At 48.5% G+C, this 19,050-nt stretch overlaps 4 protein-coding genes across 4 annotated transcripts in view; all 4 read right to left on the reverse strand.

Annotated features, from left to right (window-relative positions):
- The window catches only part of LOC309564465 (uncharacterized protein), a gene marked incomplete at both ends in the record, with an annotated part of 1,172,539 nt that overhangs the window by 954,840 nt on the left and 198,649 nt on the right, over positions 1-19,050 (reverse strand).
- LOC309564103 (gastrula zinc finger protein XlCGF53.1-like) overlaps positions 1-19,050 on the reverse strand; it is a gene marked incomplete at its 3' end in the record, with an annotated part of 125,618 nt that overhangs the window by 97,456 nt on the left and 9,112 nt on the right. The window lies entirely within an intron of this gene.
- LOC309564105 (uncharacterized protein) lies at positions 7,284-8,439 on the reverse strand (the record flags this gene model as incomplete). Its single annotated transcript, XM_082268733.1, has 1 exon — positions 7,284-8,439. A coding segment is annotated over one exon (1,041 nt), but the record flags the coding sequence as incomplete, so codon positions are not given.
- Positions 9,709-10,758, reverse strand: LOC309562953 (gastrula zinc finger protein XlCGF53.1-like; the record flags this gene model as incomplete). Its single annotated transcript, XM_082267280.1, has 2 exons — positions 9,709-10,261; positions 10,681-10,758. 2 exons carry the CDS (start codon positions 10,756-10,758, stop codon positions 10,031-10,033), a joined length of 309 nt encoding a protein of 102 aa, XP_082123406.1. The 3' UTR covers positions 9,709-10,030.

A 19,050-nucleotide genomic window follows, 5' to 3' on the forward strand; every position in this document is an offset into this window, starting at 1 on the left:
ACCAAGTGGCCAGATTAGGTCAATGAGAGTCACCAAGTGGCCAGATTACGTCAATGAGAGTCACCAAGTGGCCAGATTAGGTCAATGATGTCACAGAGCAGAGACGACAGTAGAAAATATTATGGCTCACCTGTGCTGATCTCTGTAGGAGTGTCCTCCTCTATAAATATCCCCGTTATTCCATCCTCCTCCATAGACTGCTGATCATCCCTCACATACGTCTCTTCTTCTTCTTCTGATTTAAACTCAACTTTAGAATCTCTCAGGTTTCCACTCTGAATATATAATAAAAATGACATCAATGGTAACAATGCAGATAATGTACAGATCCTAATGATACTATCAGTGATTGTTCCTCATCTACCTGATGATGGTGGGGGATGGTGTGACCTTCCTGTGTGGAATCCCGGGAATACAGAGGACGGGGACATCTCTCTGGTGGGTTCCTGGTATTAGGTGGCTCCATCATATCCTTGTGTCCTTCTGAAAACTCCTTCATCACTCTATACTCCTCATCTTCATACTCTTCTTTAATAACAATATTATAATCACTTGGGTTTTCCCTCTGGATATAAAAGAAATAGACACATTATCGGAACCTGACACACACAATGATGACGTCCTTGTAGAGATCCTTGTGTCCTTCTAAATACTCCCACTCCTCCATGGAGAAATAGACAGTGACATCCTGACACCTTATAGGAACCTGACACACACAATGATACAGTCACCATCCAGACACATCCCCTGTCTGTTACTGGATAATGTCCCAGAATTCCCAGCACCGCTCACCTCTCCTGTCAGCAGCTCCATCATCTTCTTGGTGACTTCTAGAATCTTCTGCATGTTGTGTCTCTCAGGTTTTACGGAGTCACATGGAGGCACTGTGATGGTCATCTTGTTTCCAGACTTCACGGGAGGGAAACTCTACAATAAAGACCAATAATACGATTATAGGACATTCCCAGAATCCTCCTCACCTCTCTGGTCAGGTCTGTGTTTTATTAATAGAGATAAGAGTGATGTCATGTGACCTCCCAGAATCCCCCTCACCTCTCCAGTCAGCAGGTAGATGATCTCCAGGGTGAAGTTTAGTATCTTCTCAGTCATGTGACTCCGGTCCTCCTCCATCACTATTTTCTGTAGGAGGACAAGGTTGAATTATCTGGACTGTACTGGTTGTACAATATTAGGATGGGGATGTATGGGGGATAATATGAGGGTTTCTATCATGGAAGAACACTCCCCAGTAGAATTACACACAGAGGAACATTCAGTCCAGTGTTTGTTATGTTTTTTAGGGTCCGGGAGCATCCTAACCTTTGGCCTGCTAGATCAGAAAGTCCTTGAAACCTGGACCAGACCTACAACACGTGTTCAGATTCCTATGTGAAAATACATAGCACATGTACGGACATGCTTCCAGGTCTCTGCCAGTTACAATACCCAGCAGAAAGCGTCAAAAAAAGTGCTGGGTTGCATCACTAAAAAGGTAAAAAACCTTTCCAGATGTGCCACCTCATCCCTCTCCAGCCACCCAACCATCCGCTTACACCTCACCCCTCCCCAGCCACCTAACCCTCCGCTTGCGCCTCATCCCTCCCCAGCCACCCAACCCTCCGCTTACACCTCATTCCTCCCCAGACACCCAACCCTCCGCTTACACCCCATCCCTCCCCAGCCACTTAACCCTCCGCTTACACCTCACCCCTCCCCAGCCACCCAACCCTCCGCTTACACCTCACCCCTCCCCAGCCACCTAACTCCCCACCTACACTGCATCTCTCCCCTGCCTTTGTTTTCTTACAATGCCCAACTAAATTGCCCTGGATTATGAATGCATTCAGACTGTTCCTTTTTATTAACGGTATTATTTGCTTCAGCAAGGGCTTAAATATCCTTTTCTAGGAGAAGGCTAGGGTCTGCCCCTACTTATCACAGAACACCGAGGCCCGACTGCCCAGGGAGCACTGATGACTGTAGCAGAGGACATGGTGAGTGCAGAAAAGCTTGAGACCGGCTCGCCAATGTATTATAAAATATATTAAAACCCCCCCCTAATAAAAAGAATTTAAAAAAAGACACAATGTGAAGCCAAGTTTGGATGAAACATGCACTCTTTCCTTGTGAGAATTGGGATATTTACCCTAACCCCATTATTGGTTGGTCTCAGAATTCTTATGGGGAGGTATGAGTTCTCCACCTCCTCCACCATTATTGGCGGATGGTCAAAGTCATAGACTGTGCAGAGCATTATGGGTGAGCACCAAAATTAGTCAACCAAACATTCAGGTAAAATTAAAGTCCTGGAAATTAGGGTTCAATTTCAGTACGACCCGAATCTCAACCCTCGTTACAAGAGACTGATAAGGTGATAAGGTGACACATCTCCAAAACGTAGACAATTTTCCAGCCTTGTAAGTGGGGAAATGTCCCCTCCCGAAGGGGCTAATCTACAATCTCTATCATCATCTGCTGGAGATAAAAGACATCACAGAGACTATGGAGGAAGAGGACGGACATGACGGGAGGGGGTTACTGGGTGTAAATGGAAAATAAGATCTTATTACCTCCTCTGCTGCCAGGTTTAGCAATGCCGTCTTATTCCCACCACATGGAACTTTCTGTCTTTATCCAAGATCACTTCCTGACTTTTTCCTGACATCACTTCCTGTCTACCATAGAGACTTCCTATCTGTTACTGACATCACTTCCTATCTACCATAGAGACTTCCTATCTGTTACTGACATCACTTCCTATCTACCATAGAGACTTCCTATCTGGGAAGAAGTGAGATCACCACCTTGTGGAGCTCAGAGGAACTGTAGCCCCGAGAAACATCTTGTAGTGTGAATGCGGCCTTGAGCTGTGTGTGTATGTAGAGGTGGTTCTAGGGTTTGTGAGGCCTTAGGCAAAATTTAGACATGAGGCCCCACTCACCACCTTTGCAGGGGTAAGGAAGAACCCCGAGGCCGAGCATCTTATTACTGCTGCTGCTTGTGTGGGTGGGATGTGTACTGTGGCTATCACATGGGATGTATAGGAGAGGGATGGGACTGGGAACCATGGGGTAGGGGAGAAGGAGGAGGGGACAAAAGGGGGGAGTGGGTAGATGATGAGCGATAGGTAGAGGAGAACGGGAGTGAAACTGGGGGATCCTGGTCTGTATAGTAATTAAAAAAGAAGGATTTGTGCTCTCATGAGGGAAAGAGGAGGGGGGGGGGGATGCCAGAAAGAAAGAAAGAAAAGGAATGGAGAGAGAAAATAAATGAAGAGAGAAAGGAATGGACAGAGAAAGAGAGAAGGAAAGAAAGGAATAGAGAGACAAAGGGAAAAAAAGAAAGGAATGGAGAAAGAAAGAAAGAGGGGAGGGAGAAAGAAAGAATGAAAGGGGAAGGAGAAAGAAAGAGAGAAAAGTGAAGGAGAGAGAAAGGAATGGAGAAAGAAAGAAAGGAATAAAGGAAGGCCCCCGTGAGCAAGAGGCCTTAGGCGACCGCCTAATTTGCCTAATTAAAGAGCCGCCTCTGTGTGTATGTACTGTATATCCTTATAGATGGGTCATCTCCACTCCCACCAAGAAAAAATAATGGTGAGGTGCAGGACTTATGGGTCTACTCTAGGGTTGCCACCTCATCCCTTTAATCCAGGACACATATGAATTACACAGTTCTGAGGCTGATATAATGCACATAAGGCACCGAGTGAGTTTATTTGCCACCTTAATCAGCCACAGAACCCGTGTAATTAATGTGTGTCCTGGTATAAAGGGATGAGGTGGCAACCCTAGTCTACTCATGTCCCTTTGGCAGGGCAAGAAGTACTTCGGCAAACTTCCAAAAGGTATGGGCTGATCTTCGACTCGGCTCTCATCTCTGCTGTTCTTTATCTGTTTGTAACTAAGGAATTTTCCATCACCATTGAAATGATTGGTAGGATGTGTAGGGGAAACCCCAGAACTCATGGGTTTCAGTAACATTTTAAATGTTGAAGCCAGATTGAAAATGATATTTATTAGACAAACATGTAGGTAGACAGACATGTTTGGGGAGCAATTCAGTCACATTACATTCTGTTGGTTTGAAAAAATTTTCTCTATCTTCCTAAGGACTTGTATTACAATTTATACATTCTGAAGTGGGTGGCACCTAGCTAACTAAATTCTTTTGAAGTCCCATTTGAGTCTTTGGTGACATTCTTTGATGTGTGGATGGTCATTCACATCACTCCCAAGGCTTGTTTGCTGAACAGGTCTTCAAAGGTCTAGATAGCAATCTAACAGCTGGGGGTGTAAATGGCTTTTGAACACAACAGCTGTTATACACAATATGACTTCTCACAACATATGCATCCAATATATCTGCTTAATCATAAATACATGTTTGATAATCATAAATAAATGTTTGATAAATAAAATGGCTGTTCCCTTTTCCCCATCAGATGTATATATGTAAATCTACTGTGTTCCAGTAAAAAGTTAAAAGGCTCCCATTGTGTGGACTCTTTCTTTTTTCTAACCTCAACATGGAAATTTCTTCCAAGAAACGAACAGGTTATGGGTAAGGCTCCTACTGGGGGCCATTATCTTAAGGCCTGAGGATGGCATGGAATGATCTACTGAGTGGCGTTGGTTAGGCTAGACCAGGAGCTTATGGGGAGACATAGAGGAAGGAACTAGGGCTGATTAGGGTTAATTAAAGGGTTAACAAGGCGTTCAGGCAAAACTGAGATCATGTGGACATCAGGGTAACATATTTTAAACTGCACATCATGATATGGTTACATCGTGCTTATTAATGATGCCTGGAAGCATTGTTTGCAGGCATCATTTACATAGGATTACAATCACAGCTGGATCTTATTCATTACAGCAGTGGAATGGCCTTGGTGGGAAAAGTGGACTAGGGCATGCAAGAGGGACTAAGGTGGCACTCTTAGGGCATACCTCATACGTCCAAGGTCCTTAAAATATAAGTATGTCCCGAGCACCTACTTTTCCACTCCTGAGATCCAGAGTCAGCTGAGAGCGGGCTATTGCCTGCTTTCAACTGATGTAGAAGAGCTGCTCCAGGTTCTGCAAGGATTCCAACAATATTGTTGGGATCCTCCTGGCTGCCTGACTGTGAGAGAGGTGGTTCTACCTCCCAGCACATCAGGGGCTGACTGGCAACTTTCGGCCCAGGGGGCAAGAACAAGCCAGAAGCCAATGGTGCAGCTACTCGGCCCCCTCCCACTCTCCCTCTTCTTGGCCTCCTCCTGACCCCCATTCCAGGCTGAAGCTCTGCTCCAGGTACTCTCTACTCATGGGCTTAATCCGGGTTCCCACATGGGCAGCAGGGGGCAGTTCATTGGGGGGGGGAGGTCTGGGACAGCTTGGTCGGGACTGCCTGGGGGTGGAGAGTCTCCAGTGGGGCATGGAACTGGCCTCTGCTCAGACACAGTTTACACCATCCATGCTGGGGGGGTGGGGGGTCTGGGACAGCTTGGTCAGGACTGCCTGGGGGTGGAGAGTCTCCAGTGGGGCATGGAACCGGCCTCTGCTCAGACACAGTTTACACCATCCATGCTGGGGGGGTGGGGGGACTGGAGGTCAGCACTCTGTCCTTGTCTTCATCCCAGACTCAGTAAGTCAGCGGTGGGGACTTTTTACTTCTCTTCACCAGAAATCCTTAGGGCATTTCTGTGGCAGAAGCGGTGCAATTGCCCCCCTGCCCCCTGGCCCAGTCCTCCCCTGCAGCACATGGTTGAGAGCCTGAGCCAGTAGTGCCCGCTCCATCCCCTGCCCAATTCTCCAGTGAGCACTGGAGGAGTAGAGTGGAGAGTGGTGACTGACAGTCGATGTTCTCCGCTCCAAGCAGATGGAGAACTGAGCAATCAGTGATCATGTGATTGCTCGGTTCTCAGTCTTGGATCCAACAAGGGACAGCTGCAGCATCACACCAATGTGCAACATTGAGGTAAACATTTCATTTTTTTGAAAACCACAAACTTCTCCTTTAACTGGTCAGGAGGGCATCAGTGAGCAGTGACTCCATACTGAGCCACATGTTGGCAAAACCCCTTACTGCATGCAATATACAGTACAGTACAGTGTACATATTCATCAGAGGAACCAGGGCATGCAAGCTACACTCGAGGGCATACCTTACACGTTCAAGGTGCTCAGCTGAATAAAATATTTCTCGTACACTCAGGTTTCCTGGTCACAAATTGATAGCTGGGTCTCATTGATTACACTAACAGAATGGCCTTGGTTTGGAAAGTAGACTAGGGCATTTCAGGTACGCCCAAAGGACTGAGATGGTGTTTTTAGGGCATACCTCATACGTCCAAGATCCTCAAACTGCTTGAAAAATAGTGCTGTACACTCAGCCATCAGAAAGATGTTGAGTAATGGCTAAATACTGGTCTACATGGCGACAGGGCCGTATACCAATGACTTAGTGTAGATAAAAAGGATTCAGGTGTTAATAGTCACAAGTTGACAGCTGGGTCTCATTGATTACACCAGCGGAATGGCGTTGGTTGGAGAAGGGAACTAGGGCATTCAAGGTACAACCAAGGGTCTTAGATGGTGTTTTTAGGGTATACCTCATATGTCCAAGATCTTCTATCTGCCTGAAAAAGGGTTTCTACACTCAGCCATCAGGAAGCTGTCAATGAGTAATGGCTCCATACTGATCTGCATGGCAACCGGTCCATATACTGATGACTTAGTGTAGATAAAAAGGATTCAGGTTTTCATGGTCACAAGTTGACAGCTGGGTCTCGTTGATTACCGCAGCAGGATGGCCTTGGTTGGTGGGGGAAGTGGACCAGGGAATTCCAGGTAGGCCCAAGGGACAGTTTTTAGGGCATACCTCATATGTCCAAGATCTTCTAACTGCTTGGAATTAACTAACTGAAAGGAATTTGGGTTTTCGTGGTCAAAATGCTGAGCTTTCATTAAACTATAGGCAAAATAATGAGTTTTATATTAATTTAGTTCATAGTGAAAAACAAAATAATTTGTTCATTTATTTGCATTTTTTTTTTAAAATATGAAATGTTACAAAAATGTCAAATTTACCATTTTCAGCCAGCAGGTGGCCCTCTCCATGGGAATGCAGGCTGACCATTACACTAAAATAGTCATACTGTGTGGTCTGATCTCCCTTGTTCTCCATTAACAGATGCATAGCTCTTCTAGGATTTTCTCCTTCGACATGCAGGGGAGATCAGACTACACTGCAGGTAGGTAGTGTCCCCTCTACTCCAAATCCAGAACCTAATAAACTTTGATGGCTTTGTTGAACACTGAATTCCTTATATAGTTCGAAGGAGTGCTCAGCCTAGTGGTTTCTGAGGCCTACATCCAGGTGTGCTTCCTACAGAAGACATTTCCTGCACTCGGGACACCACTACTTCTTGAGAGTTGCATGGCATCTCTTGTAATGTACAGAAAGATTGGACTTCTGTGAAAAACACCTCCCGCACTCAGGGCATGAATACGGCTTCTCCCCCGTGTGACATATCTGATGTTTCACCATATCTGCCTTCCACAGGAAACGTTTCCCGCAGTCGGGGCAGGAAAATGGCCGCTCGCCGGCATGGTACCTTTGATGTGTGATGAGCTCCGATTTCAGCGGGAAACATTTTCTGCAATCGGGACAGGAGAATGGCTTCTCCCCTGTGTGAGTTCTCACATGTCTGTAAAGCTGGGACCTCCATGGGTAACACTTCCCGCACTCGGGGCAGGAGAAAGGCTTCTCCCCGGTGTGAGACCTCAGGTGTGCCGTCAGATCGGGTTTACGCACAAAGCTTTTCCCACACTCGGGACAGCAATACGGTTTCTCCCCCGAGTGGAATCTTCTATGGACATCAAGAGCACGTTTGACGCTAAAATCTTTCCCACATTCTGTACAAGGAAACCTCTCTGTTTGGGGGAGGGTATGATGCCTCACAGGCTGAGGTTCCTCAGGATAAGAGGAGTACGATGGTTCATCTACACTGTGTGGGAACCGGTGAACATTTTTGGTTGAGGGTTCTTCTCCTGGACAATATTGGGAGGTAGCAGGGTTTCTACCTGAAAGATATTGGGAGGAAGTGGGGCTTCCTCTTGGAGGATATTGGGAGGTAGTGGTGCTTCCTCTTGGACGATATTGGGAGGTAGTGGTGCTTCCTCTTGGATGATATTGGGAGGTAGTGGTGCTTCCTCTTGGATGATATTGGGAGGTAGTGGTGCTTCCTCTTGGACGATATTGGGAGGTAGTGGTGCTTCCTCTTGGATGATATTGGGAGGTAGTGGTGCTTCCTCTTGGACGATATTGGGAGGTAGTGGTGCTTCCTCTTGGACGATATTGGGAGGTAGTGGGGCTTCCTCTTGGACGATATTGGCAGGTAGTAGGGCTTCCTCTTGGACGATAATGGGAGGTAGTGGGGCTTCCTCTTGGACAATATTGGGAGGGAGTGGAGTATTCGACTGGATGATATTGGGAGTTAGTGGGGCTTCCTTCTGGACTATATTGGGAGGTAGTAGGGCTTCCTTCTGGACTATATTGGGAGGTAGTAGGGTTTCCCCTTGGGCAATATTGGGAGGTAGCGGGGTCTTCTCCTGAGCGATATTGGGAGGTAGTGGGGTATTCTCCTGGATGATATTGGGAGGTAGTAGGGTTTCCTCTTGGATGATAATGGGAGGTAGTGGGGCTTCCTCTTGGACAATATTGGGAGGTAGCGTAGTCTTCTCCTGGGTAATATTGGGAGGTAGCGGGGTCTTCTCCTGGGCGATATTGGGAGGTAGTGGGGCTTCCTCTTGGACAATATTGGGAGGTAGCGTGGTCTTCTCCTGGACTATACTGTGTGATGTCCTCATCTTCTGCTTTACAGTCTGGAGACAAAGTGAGACAATCCTCTGTGATGTCCCGTCCATGTACTAAAAAAAAAATATATATATATAAAAATGATTGCTAGACATGAGTGGGTTGGTTCGCCTTTACCAAGAAATGTATTTTTAAAATGGAACAAAATCAAGGCTATTTTCTCTACAGGTCAAATGTACTTCAGTCATTAAGAATAGAATAAACTAGACAAAGACTGCATTGTAAAGTCCATGATTTAGTCTTAAATGACAGCATGGCTGAGCCCCACCAGAGGTCAGAGAGTGCGGATGGGGGGATGGTGCCCAACCAAGACGAAGACTGGACTGATCCTAAGGCCATCATTGGGTTATTGACTCCTCCCTCATTATCACTTTCTGGTAAAGCATCCAAACCATCTCTTTATTTTATTTTTCACCATTACGCAAACCTTTGACTTTGGGACGACTATAGGGCAAGGGAAGAACCTATGAAAGGTGGAATCTAAATTTACTGTATCGGAGTCATTGTAATAAAAACCAAATTACATTTTACTGTCAGATGAGCCCCACCCTACTCTGGATCTGATCAATGTGAACATAGAGATGGAGGTTGTATTTAGCCTTTATGACCCACCTGTGCTGATCTCTGTAGGACTGTCCTCTTCTATATATATCCTCATTATTTCATCCTCCTCCATGGACTGCTGATCATCCTCAACATCCTCTTCTTCTTCTTCTGCTTTAACCTCAACTTTTATATCTATCAGATCTTCATCCTAAACCAAGAGAGAAAATAACATCTTGTAAGGTGGTCTATAGATCTTCTCCATGAGTCACTTTATTGGTCTAGATGTTCCATCCCACCTACCTGATGATGGTGGGGGATGGTATGACCTTCCTGTGTGGAATCCTGGGAATACAGAGGACGGGGACATCTCTCTGGTGGGTTCCCATTACTGGATCCATCTGTAGGAAACACACACACTGACTGAATACATTGTTTCTATGTGTTTATCAGATGATGGGGGATCTAGGTGGATCCTCCGTACTGCTCTCTCCTTTACAATAAAGTCTCCTCTTACCCGGTGATGTGAGGGGCGGCTGATTCTCCATCATGACGTCCTTGTAGAGATCCTTGTGTCCTTCTAAATACTCCCACTCCTCCATGGAGAAATAGACAGTGACATCCTGACACCTTATAGGAACCTGACACACACAATGATACAGTCACCATCCAGACACATCCCTTGTCTGTTACTGGATAATGTCCCAGAATTCCCGGCACCGCTCACCTCTCCTGTCAGCAGCTCCATCATCTTCTCGGTGACTTCTAGAATCTTCTGCATGTTTTTTCTCTCAGGTTTTAGGGAGTCATATGGAGGCACTGTGATGGTCATATGATCACCTGACTTCAGAAGAGGAAATCTCTGTATTGGAGAACCAATAGGAATATCATGTTAGAATCCCAGAATCCTCCTCACCTCTCCAGTCAGGTCTGTGTTTTATTAATAGAGATAAGAGTGATGTCATGTGACCTCCCAGAATCCTCCTCACCTCTCCGGTCAGGTCTGTGTTTTATTAATAGAGATAAGAGTGATGTCATGTGACCTCCCAGAATCCTCCTCACCTCTCCGGTCAGGTCTGTGTTTTATTAATAGAGATAAGAGTGATGTCATGTGACCTCCCAGAATCCTCCTCACCTCTAGGGTCAGGTCTGTGTTTTATTAATAGAGATAAGAGTGATGTCATGTGACCTCCCAGAATCCTCCTCACCTCTCCGGTCAGGTCTGTGTTTTATTAATAGAGATAAGAGTGATGTCATGTGACCTCCCAGAATCCTCCTCACCTCTCCGGTCAGCAGGTAGATGATCTCCAGGGCGAGGTTCAGTATCTTCTCAGTCATGTGACTCCCATTCTTCTCCATCCTCATATGTGCCATCACTTGATCTATAAAGGTTACCCTGTTGACACATGTTTGATAACCAATAATCATCTGCATAGTATTAATGGTAGAATAACAAGACAGGTAATATGTGGGTTGGTGTCTTCTTTTCTGAACTATGGCCTCCAGTGGGAGCATATTTAATCTGGATTGTTTAGTGTTCGCTATGGTTCTTGCAGTCTCTATGATGTAAGGTCACCTGTGGCCAGGTGACGACTGCACCCTGTTGGAGGCAGGAGTGCAGCGCAAGGTAGTGAACCCAGTAGCTGACTGCTGCGAATGGACTGGAACGTGAGCCCAAGATACCCCAGGGCATGGAGTCTAAGACCCAGCAAGTGTTCACCAGAGCCTCTAGTGGTGAGGATGGACTTGGCTGCAGCTGGGTCCAGGTCGCGGCCACTGAGGTCGCCCGGGTCATGCTCCATAGGGAGAGAGGGGAAGCAGTCACTCAGGACACAAGGGATAGTGATGGGTAAGCCGAGGTCGGGACAACGGGCAGATGAGGGTAACCAAGGAACAGGACAAAGGTGAGGGTCACAGGCAAACAGGTATAGTCAGAGACAAGCCAAAGTCGGTACACAGAAAGGTAGATCAAGCACACGGCAGACAGGAACATGAACTAACAAACACTGTTGAACAGCAAAGCAGACCTGCAGTGCACTGGTTAATATAGGCTTCCTGGAATGGCCTGGAGTGGAGCCAAACAGGGAGGAGAGATGATAAAAAGCAGCCAGAAGGAGAGATTGGCCTCTAATACAGACATGAAGGAACAGGTAAGCTGCCAGACACTATTGCAAGTCCATGACATATGAGTTCAGGAGCCTCTGACCATTTGTTCTCGTGGATCACAAATTTAATTTTTTTTGGTTAGTTTTAGATCTGAAGACGTGGAACGATAAAAAGGATCCTTCTGCCCTACGTAAATGTTCTGCTTTCAGGCACTGCTGTGAGGTCAGTAGAGCACGGGAACTAAAGGATTGAGTTACGGAATTGGATTTTTTCATAGTTAAAAAAATTTCAAAGATCAATAACGATCACAGTTATCAATACAGATAAAGGCAGCAAGGCCGCTAATCAATCTGTAATCAACACGAATGTCCTCCCACTTCCCAGCCAGTATCGCCAATTGATATGTCGGTGTGGTTGGAGTTAGATTGCCGCCCCTTATGCGTCGATGTAACATGTTCAGGATCTGGACCTCCATTCTGCCAAGAATCTCCTAGTTGTAGCTGGCTTGTGTGTTTGGGATTTGCTGTTTTTATATATAATTCTTAGAACTTTCCTTCAGCTCAATGTGTTAAGTAAAACCAACTATGGAACTCTGGTGAAGTCATACTGGTACCCAATAGGACTGGTTGGTAAAGAGTAGGACAGTTTGATGAAGGGAGTATTGGGTAATTATTAGGCAATCTGTTGGGGGTCTAAACTAACTCCTGAACCAAATAGACACCCCATCCCCTGCACCCAATAATCCGCTAGTATAGACTAGGGTTCTCCAAACCTTCTAAGCAAGGGGCCAGTTTACTTTTCATCAGGCTTTAGGTGGGCCAGACTGTGGCTCTTCAGAATGTGGACTTTGGGCGTAGAAAAGGTCCTGACGTCAGCAGGAAAAAACAATGCCCCAGTTTTTTGCCATTGGGAGGGATTGTGCCTTATTGTTGGTGTATGTTCTTCAAACTAGACATTGGGAGTAGAAAAGATCCCGATGTCAGCAGGAAAAAACAATGCCCCTATTTGGTGGCAGTGTGAGGGGTTGTGCCTCATTGTTGGTGTATGTTCTTCAAACTGGCCATCGGGAGTAGAAAAGTTTCCGATGTCAGCAGAAAAAAACAATGCCCCTCTTTGGTGGCAGTGTGAGGGGTTGTGTCTCATCGTTGGTGTATGTTCTTCGAACTAGACATTGGGCGTAGAAAAGGTCCCGATGTCAGCAGGAAGAAACAATGCCCCTCTTTGGTGGCAGTGGGAGGGATTGTGCCTTATTATTGGTGTATGTTCTTCGAACTAGATATTGAGAGTAGAAAAAGTCCTGATGTCAGCCATAAAAAAAACAATACCCCTCTTTAGTGGCAGTGGAAGGGATTGTGCCTCATTGTTAGTGTATGTTCTTCGAACTAGACACTGGGAGTAGAAAAGGTCCCGATGTCAGCCAGAAAAAAACAATGCCCCTCTTTGGTGGCAGTGGGAGGGATTGTGCCTCATTGTTGGTGTATGTTCTTCGAACTAGACATTGGGCGTAGAAAAGGTCCCGATGTCAGCCAGAAAAAAACAATGCCCCTCTTTGGTGGCAGTGGGAGGGATTGTGCCTCATTGTTGGTGTATGTTCTTCTAACTAGATATTGTGAGTAGAAAAGGTCCCAATGACAGCAGGAAAATACAATGCCCCTCTTCGGTGCCAGTGGGAATGATTGTGCCTTATTATTGGTGTCATTGGGAGGAATTGTGCCCCATTGTTGGTGCCATTGGGAGGAATTGTGCCCCTTTACTGGTGTTAGTGGGAGAAGGGGGGGGGGTTAGTGTACCCCATTTTTAGTATCAGTGGATGAAATAGTTCCCCAAGGACCAGATAAAAGCAAGCAAAGGGCCGCATCTGGCCCCCAGGCCACAGTTCGGAGATCACTTGTATTGACTGATGAGGTGAGAAGGTGATTGGTGAGAAAGGTGACACATTTCCAAAATGAAAAGAATGTTCCGGCCCCGTAAATGGGGGAAAGTTCTGCCCCTTAAGAGGTTAATCTAGGTTTCCACACTATATATGTGTGTATCATCATCTGCTGGAGATAAAAGACATCACAGTGACTATGGAGGAAGAGGACGGACATGACGGGTTGGGGCTACTAGAAAATAAGATCTTATTACCTCCTCTGCTGCCACTTCCAGCAACGTCTCCTCTCTACTTCCTCCTGACTCACCTCTCACCTGGAACTTCCTATTTATATCTGACATCACTTCCTGTCTGTAGCTGACATCACTTCCTGTCTTCCATAGAGACTTCCTGTCTGGGAAGAAATGAGACCACCATTGTGTTGAGCTCTGAGGAACTGCAGTCCCATGAAACATCTAAAATACCAGTCTTAACCCTTTACATTATTGCATCTTTTAAATGTACCAATTAACCATCCTGAATATCGAAGCCCCCCTCCTAGGTAGGCGCTAGTGAGAAAGTATAGTTTTGGGTCCTGTCTGCTTACCAGAGGGGTTGCAGGTAAATGTATATTGTTCTCTGCCTACCAGATAGCAGGATCTGTTAGTGAGGTCTTCTCATTGTGCTCAGGATGCAACTCGTTCTGTTCTGTTTCACACCGGTCCAATAGGGAGGCATGTTGGACAGTGGGAGGAAACCTGACAAATGGGTGCATAGGCTTTTGATACAGCCCTGGTGATTTGGCAGAGGAAAGTGCCTCGGTGCATGTTGGGATACTGCAGGAGCACATGTGCTCGAGGTCTTTCGGCTGGCTAGTGGAGTCCCGGAGGGAGGGGGCAGCTGCCTCCTCCTCTGTAGAGTTCCCATGCGGCCTCAGGAGGTCGTCCTGAGGGTCTGGAGAGTAGCAGTGAGGAACTGAACCCAGAGGTCCAGAGACGTTGACTGAGAGTGTTGCAGCAAATAGTTAATTGAAACCCAGAATTAATATCTTGGACTCAGGCTTCGGAATCAAACCTTTTTATTCGCCAGCGAAATGGCTTAGCCCGGCTCCTGCCCGTTTGCTAAGTGCCCAAATAAGCATGCACATCACATATATGAAACAGCAGTTACGTCGTAGATACATATTTCCCTAACTAGCTTGGCAGCAATACAATACATATCCTCCCCCCCTACCGATGACTCCTGCACATCTGTGTGTAGCAATTTCATCCCTGGCCTTGGACTTCACGCTTATCTGTATACTTGTTAGTTCTAGGAGAATAGAGAGGAAAATGAGGGATAAGTGGGGGCCTCAAATGCGTAGCTTGACTGTCATGGTCTCTGGAGTGCCACAGAATCCATAATTTTGTCTTTAAAGGCTATTTATTCACCATTCTCCACACCATTACACCACCACCACCAGCCTGAACCGTTACCCCCCCTCCTCCCACACCATTACACCACCACCACCTGCCTGAACCGTTACCCCCCCCTCCTCCCACACCATTACACCCCCACCACCACCTGCCTGAACCGTTACCCCCCCTCCTCCCACACCATTACACCACCACCACCTGCCTGAACCGTTACCCCCCCCTCCTCCCACACCATTACACCCCCACCACCACCTGCCTGAACCGTTACCCCCCCTCCTCCCACACCATTACACCACCACCACCAGCCTGAACCGTTACCCCCCCTCCTCCCACACCATTACACCACCACCACCTGCCTGAACCGTTACCCCCCCCTCCTCCCACACCATTACACCCCCACCACCACCTGCCTGAACCGTTACCCCCCCTCCTCCCACACCATTACACCACCACCACCTGCCTGAACCGTTACCCCCCCCTCCTCCCACACCATTACACCGCCACCACCTGCCTGAACCGTTACCCCCCCCCTCCCCCACACCATCACCACCTGCCTGAACCATTACCCCTCCCCCACATCATTAGCCGGAACCATTACCCCCCCCCCCCCTCCCCCACACTATTACACCACCACCACTAGCCTGAACCATTACCCCCCTCCCCCACACCATTACACCACCACCACTAGCCTGAACCATTACCCCCCTCCCCCACACCATTACACCGCCACCACCTGCCTGAACCATTACCCCCCTCCCCCACACCATTACACCGCCACCACCTGCCTGAACCATTACCCCCCCTCCCCCACACTATTACACCACCACCACTAGCCTGAACCATTACCCCCCCCTCCCCCACACCATTACACCACCACCACCTGCCTGAACCGTTACCCCCCCCTCCTCCCACACCATTACACCACCACCACCTGCCTGAACCGTTACCCCCCCTCCTCCCACACCATTACACCACCACCACCTGCCTGAACCGTTACCCCCCCTCCCCCACACCATTACACCGCCACCACCTGCCTGAACCATTACCCCCCCTCCCCCACACCATTACACCACCACCACCTGCCTGAACCGTTACCCCCCCCCCTCCTCCCACACCATTACACCGCCACCACCTGCCTGAACCGTTACCCCCCCCTCCTCCACACCATCACCACCTGCCTGAACCATTACCCCTCCCCCACATCATTAGCCGGAACCATTACCCCCCCCCCCTCCCCCACACTATTACACCACCACCACTAGCCTGAACCATTACCCCCCTCCCCCACACCATTACACCACCACCACCAGCCTGAACCATTACCCCCCTCCCCCACACTATTACACCACCACCACTAGCCTGAACCATTACCCCCCTCCCCCACACCATTACACCGCCACCACCTGCCTGAACCATTACCCCCCCCTCCCCCACACTATTACACCACCACCACTAGCCTGAACCATTACCCCCCTCCCCCACACCATTACACCACCACCACCAGCCTGAACCATTACCCCCCCTCCCCCACACTATTACACCACCACCACTAGCCTGAACCATTACCCCCCTCCCCCACACCATTACACCGCCACCACCTGCCTGAACCATTACCCCCCCCCTCCCCCACACTATTACACCACCACCACTAGCCTGAACCATTACCCCCCTCCCCCACACCATTACACCACCACCACCAGCCTGAACCATTACCCCCCCTCCCCCACACTATTACACCACCACCACTAGCCTGAACCATTACCCCCCTCCCCCACACCATTACACCGCCACCACCTGCCTGAACCATTACCCCCCCCCTCCCCCACACTATTACACCACCACCACTAGCCTGAACCATTACCCCCCTCCCCCACACCATTACACCACCACCACCAGCCTGAACCATTACCCCCCCCTCCCCCACACCATTACACCACCACCACCAGCCTGAACCGTTACCCGCCCTCCTCCCACACCATTACACCGCCACCACCTGCCTGAACCATTACCCCCCCTCCCCCACACCATTACACCGCCACCACCTGCCTGAACCATTACCCCCCCTCCCCCACACCATTACGCCGCCACCACCTGCCTGAACCATTACCCCCCCTCCCCCACACTATTACACCACCAGCCTGAACCAGTATCCCCCCCAACACCATTTACACCCCCACCACCAGCCTTGATTGAGTTGCTGCCATGTGATTGGCTGATTAGCAGATTGTGTTACCAAGCCCTTGAACGGGTGTACCTAATAAAGTGTCCGGTGAGTGTATATAAAGAGAGGCCGGACTTGAGAAGAGGGAAGATGGCGGCAGATGACGGGGAGGCCCCTCTAATAGTAATAAACACACAAATACAGACAATAATCCATTTATTCTCATCATTTATTGGATAGAAAAAAAAAAATCAACTCTTTTCATACCTGAAATGTGAAAGGGTAAATCTGAGACAACTAGCTGTCACATTTACCCCTTCCAGCCAGCAGGGGGCGCTCTCCGAACAAATGCAGCTCTCTGTGGAAGCTCATAGCACGTCCGCTGCACAGAATGATCACAGCCGCCGGCTCGTCTGATCTCCTCTGCTCATCATTATTTACCCTCACAATTCTACAAACCATCCCCCATAATGACAACGTCAGAGAAGGTTGAAATCTTCGCAAATTTATTACCAAAAAAAAAAAGGAAAACTCAACTCCCATGTACATAAGTATTCACATCCTTTGCCATGTACATAAGTATTCACACCCTTTGCCATGGCACTCAGAACTGAGCTCAGGTCCATCCTGATTCCACTGATCATCTGTGACCAGGGGTGTATTTTGTTTTTTTTTGCTGCCCTAGGCAAGACTAAAATTGGGCGCCCCCCTTCTATGTAAATTTGCCCCACTCCTTCCTTTTTAACGGACGTGACTCCCTCCAAAATTGAAGGGCTCCAAGTCCTAGCATAAACCCCTGAGATCTCACAAGGGGGGAGAGAGAGAGAGGGGGGTGGGGGGAGGGAGAGAGAGGGGGGGATAAGAGAGAGATAAAGAGAGGGGGGAGAGAGAGAGGGGGGGGTGGGTAAGGGAGGGAGAGAGAGAGGGGGATGAGAGAGGGGGTGGGGGGGAGGGAGAGAGAGGGGGGGTAAGAGAGAGATGGAGAGAGGGGGGGGATGAGAGAGAGAGAGGGGGATAAGAGAGTGAGGGAGGATGAGAGAGAGAGAGAGGGGGGGTTGAGAGAGGGGGGATGAGAGAGGGAGAGGGGGGTAAGAGAGAGAGAGGGGGTAAGAGAGAGAAAGAGAGGGGGTGAGAGAGAGGGTGGATGAGAGAGGAGGGGGAGATAAGAGAGAGAGAAAGAAAGAGAGGAAGAGAGGGGATGAGAGAGGGGGGCAAGAGGGAGAAAGAGAGGGGGTGAGAGAGCGGGAGAGATAAGAGAGAGAGAGAAAGAAAGAAAGAGGGAGGGGGTGAAAGAGAGAGAAAGAGAGGGAGGATGAGAGAGGAGGGTTGAGAGAGAGAGGGAGGGGGGGGGTGAGAGAGGAGGGTTAAGAGAGAGAGAGAGGGGAGGTGAGTGAGTGTGAGAGAGAGGAGGGGGGTGAGAGAGGTGGGAGAGGAGGCTCTAGCAACCAGTGGCCAAAAGAGTCTCAGGTGGAGGGGGGCTGCTTTTTTGCTGCCCCCCTGCAAAGTGCTGCCCTAGGCCTGGGCCATGTCAGCCTAGGCCAAAATACAGTGCTGTCCGTGAGATGTTTCTACAACTTGATTGGAGTCCACCTGTGGTAAATTCAGTTGATTGGAGATGATTTGGAAAGGCACACACCTGTCTATATAAAGGTCCCACAGGTAACGGTGCATGTCAGAGCACAAACCAAGCCATGAAGTCCAAGGAATTGTCTGTAGACCTCGGTGACAGGATTGTATGGAGGCACAGATCGGGGGAAGGGTACAGAAACATTTCTGCAGCATTGAAGGTCCCAATGAGCACAGTGACCTCCATCATCTGTAAATGGAAGAAGTTTGGAAGCATCAGGACTCTTCCTAGAGCGGGCCGCCCAGCCAAACTGAGCGATCGGGGGAGGGGGGCCTTAGTCAGGGATGGTCACTCTGACAGAGCTCCAGCATTTCTCGGTGGAGAGAGGAGAACCTTCCAGAAGAACAACCATCTCTGCAGCCCTCCGCCAATCAGTCCTGTATGGGTGTGGCCAGACGGAAGCCCCTCCTCAGTAAAAGTCACATGACAGCCCGCCTGGAGTTTGCCAAAAGGCACCTAAAGGACTCTCAGACCATGAGAAACAAAATTC

Source organism: Pelophylax lessonae, assembly GCF_965119305.1.
Source record: "Pelophylax lessonae genome assembly, chromosome: 9".
NCBI classification, from domain to species: domain Eukaryota; kingdom Metazoa; phylum Chordata; class Amphibia; order Anura; family Ranidae; genus Pelophylax; species Pelophylax lessonae.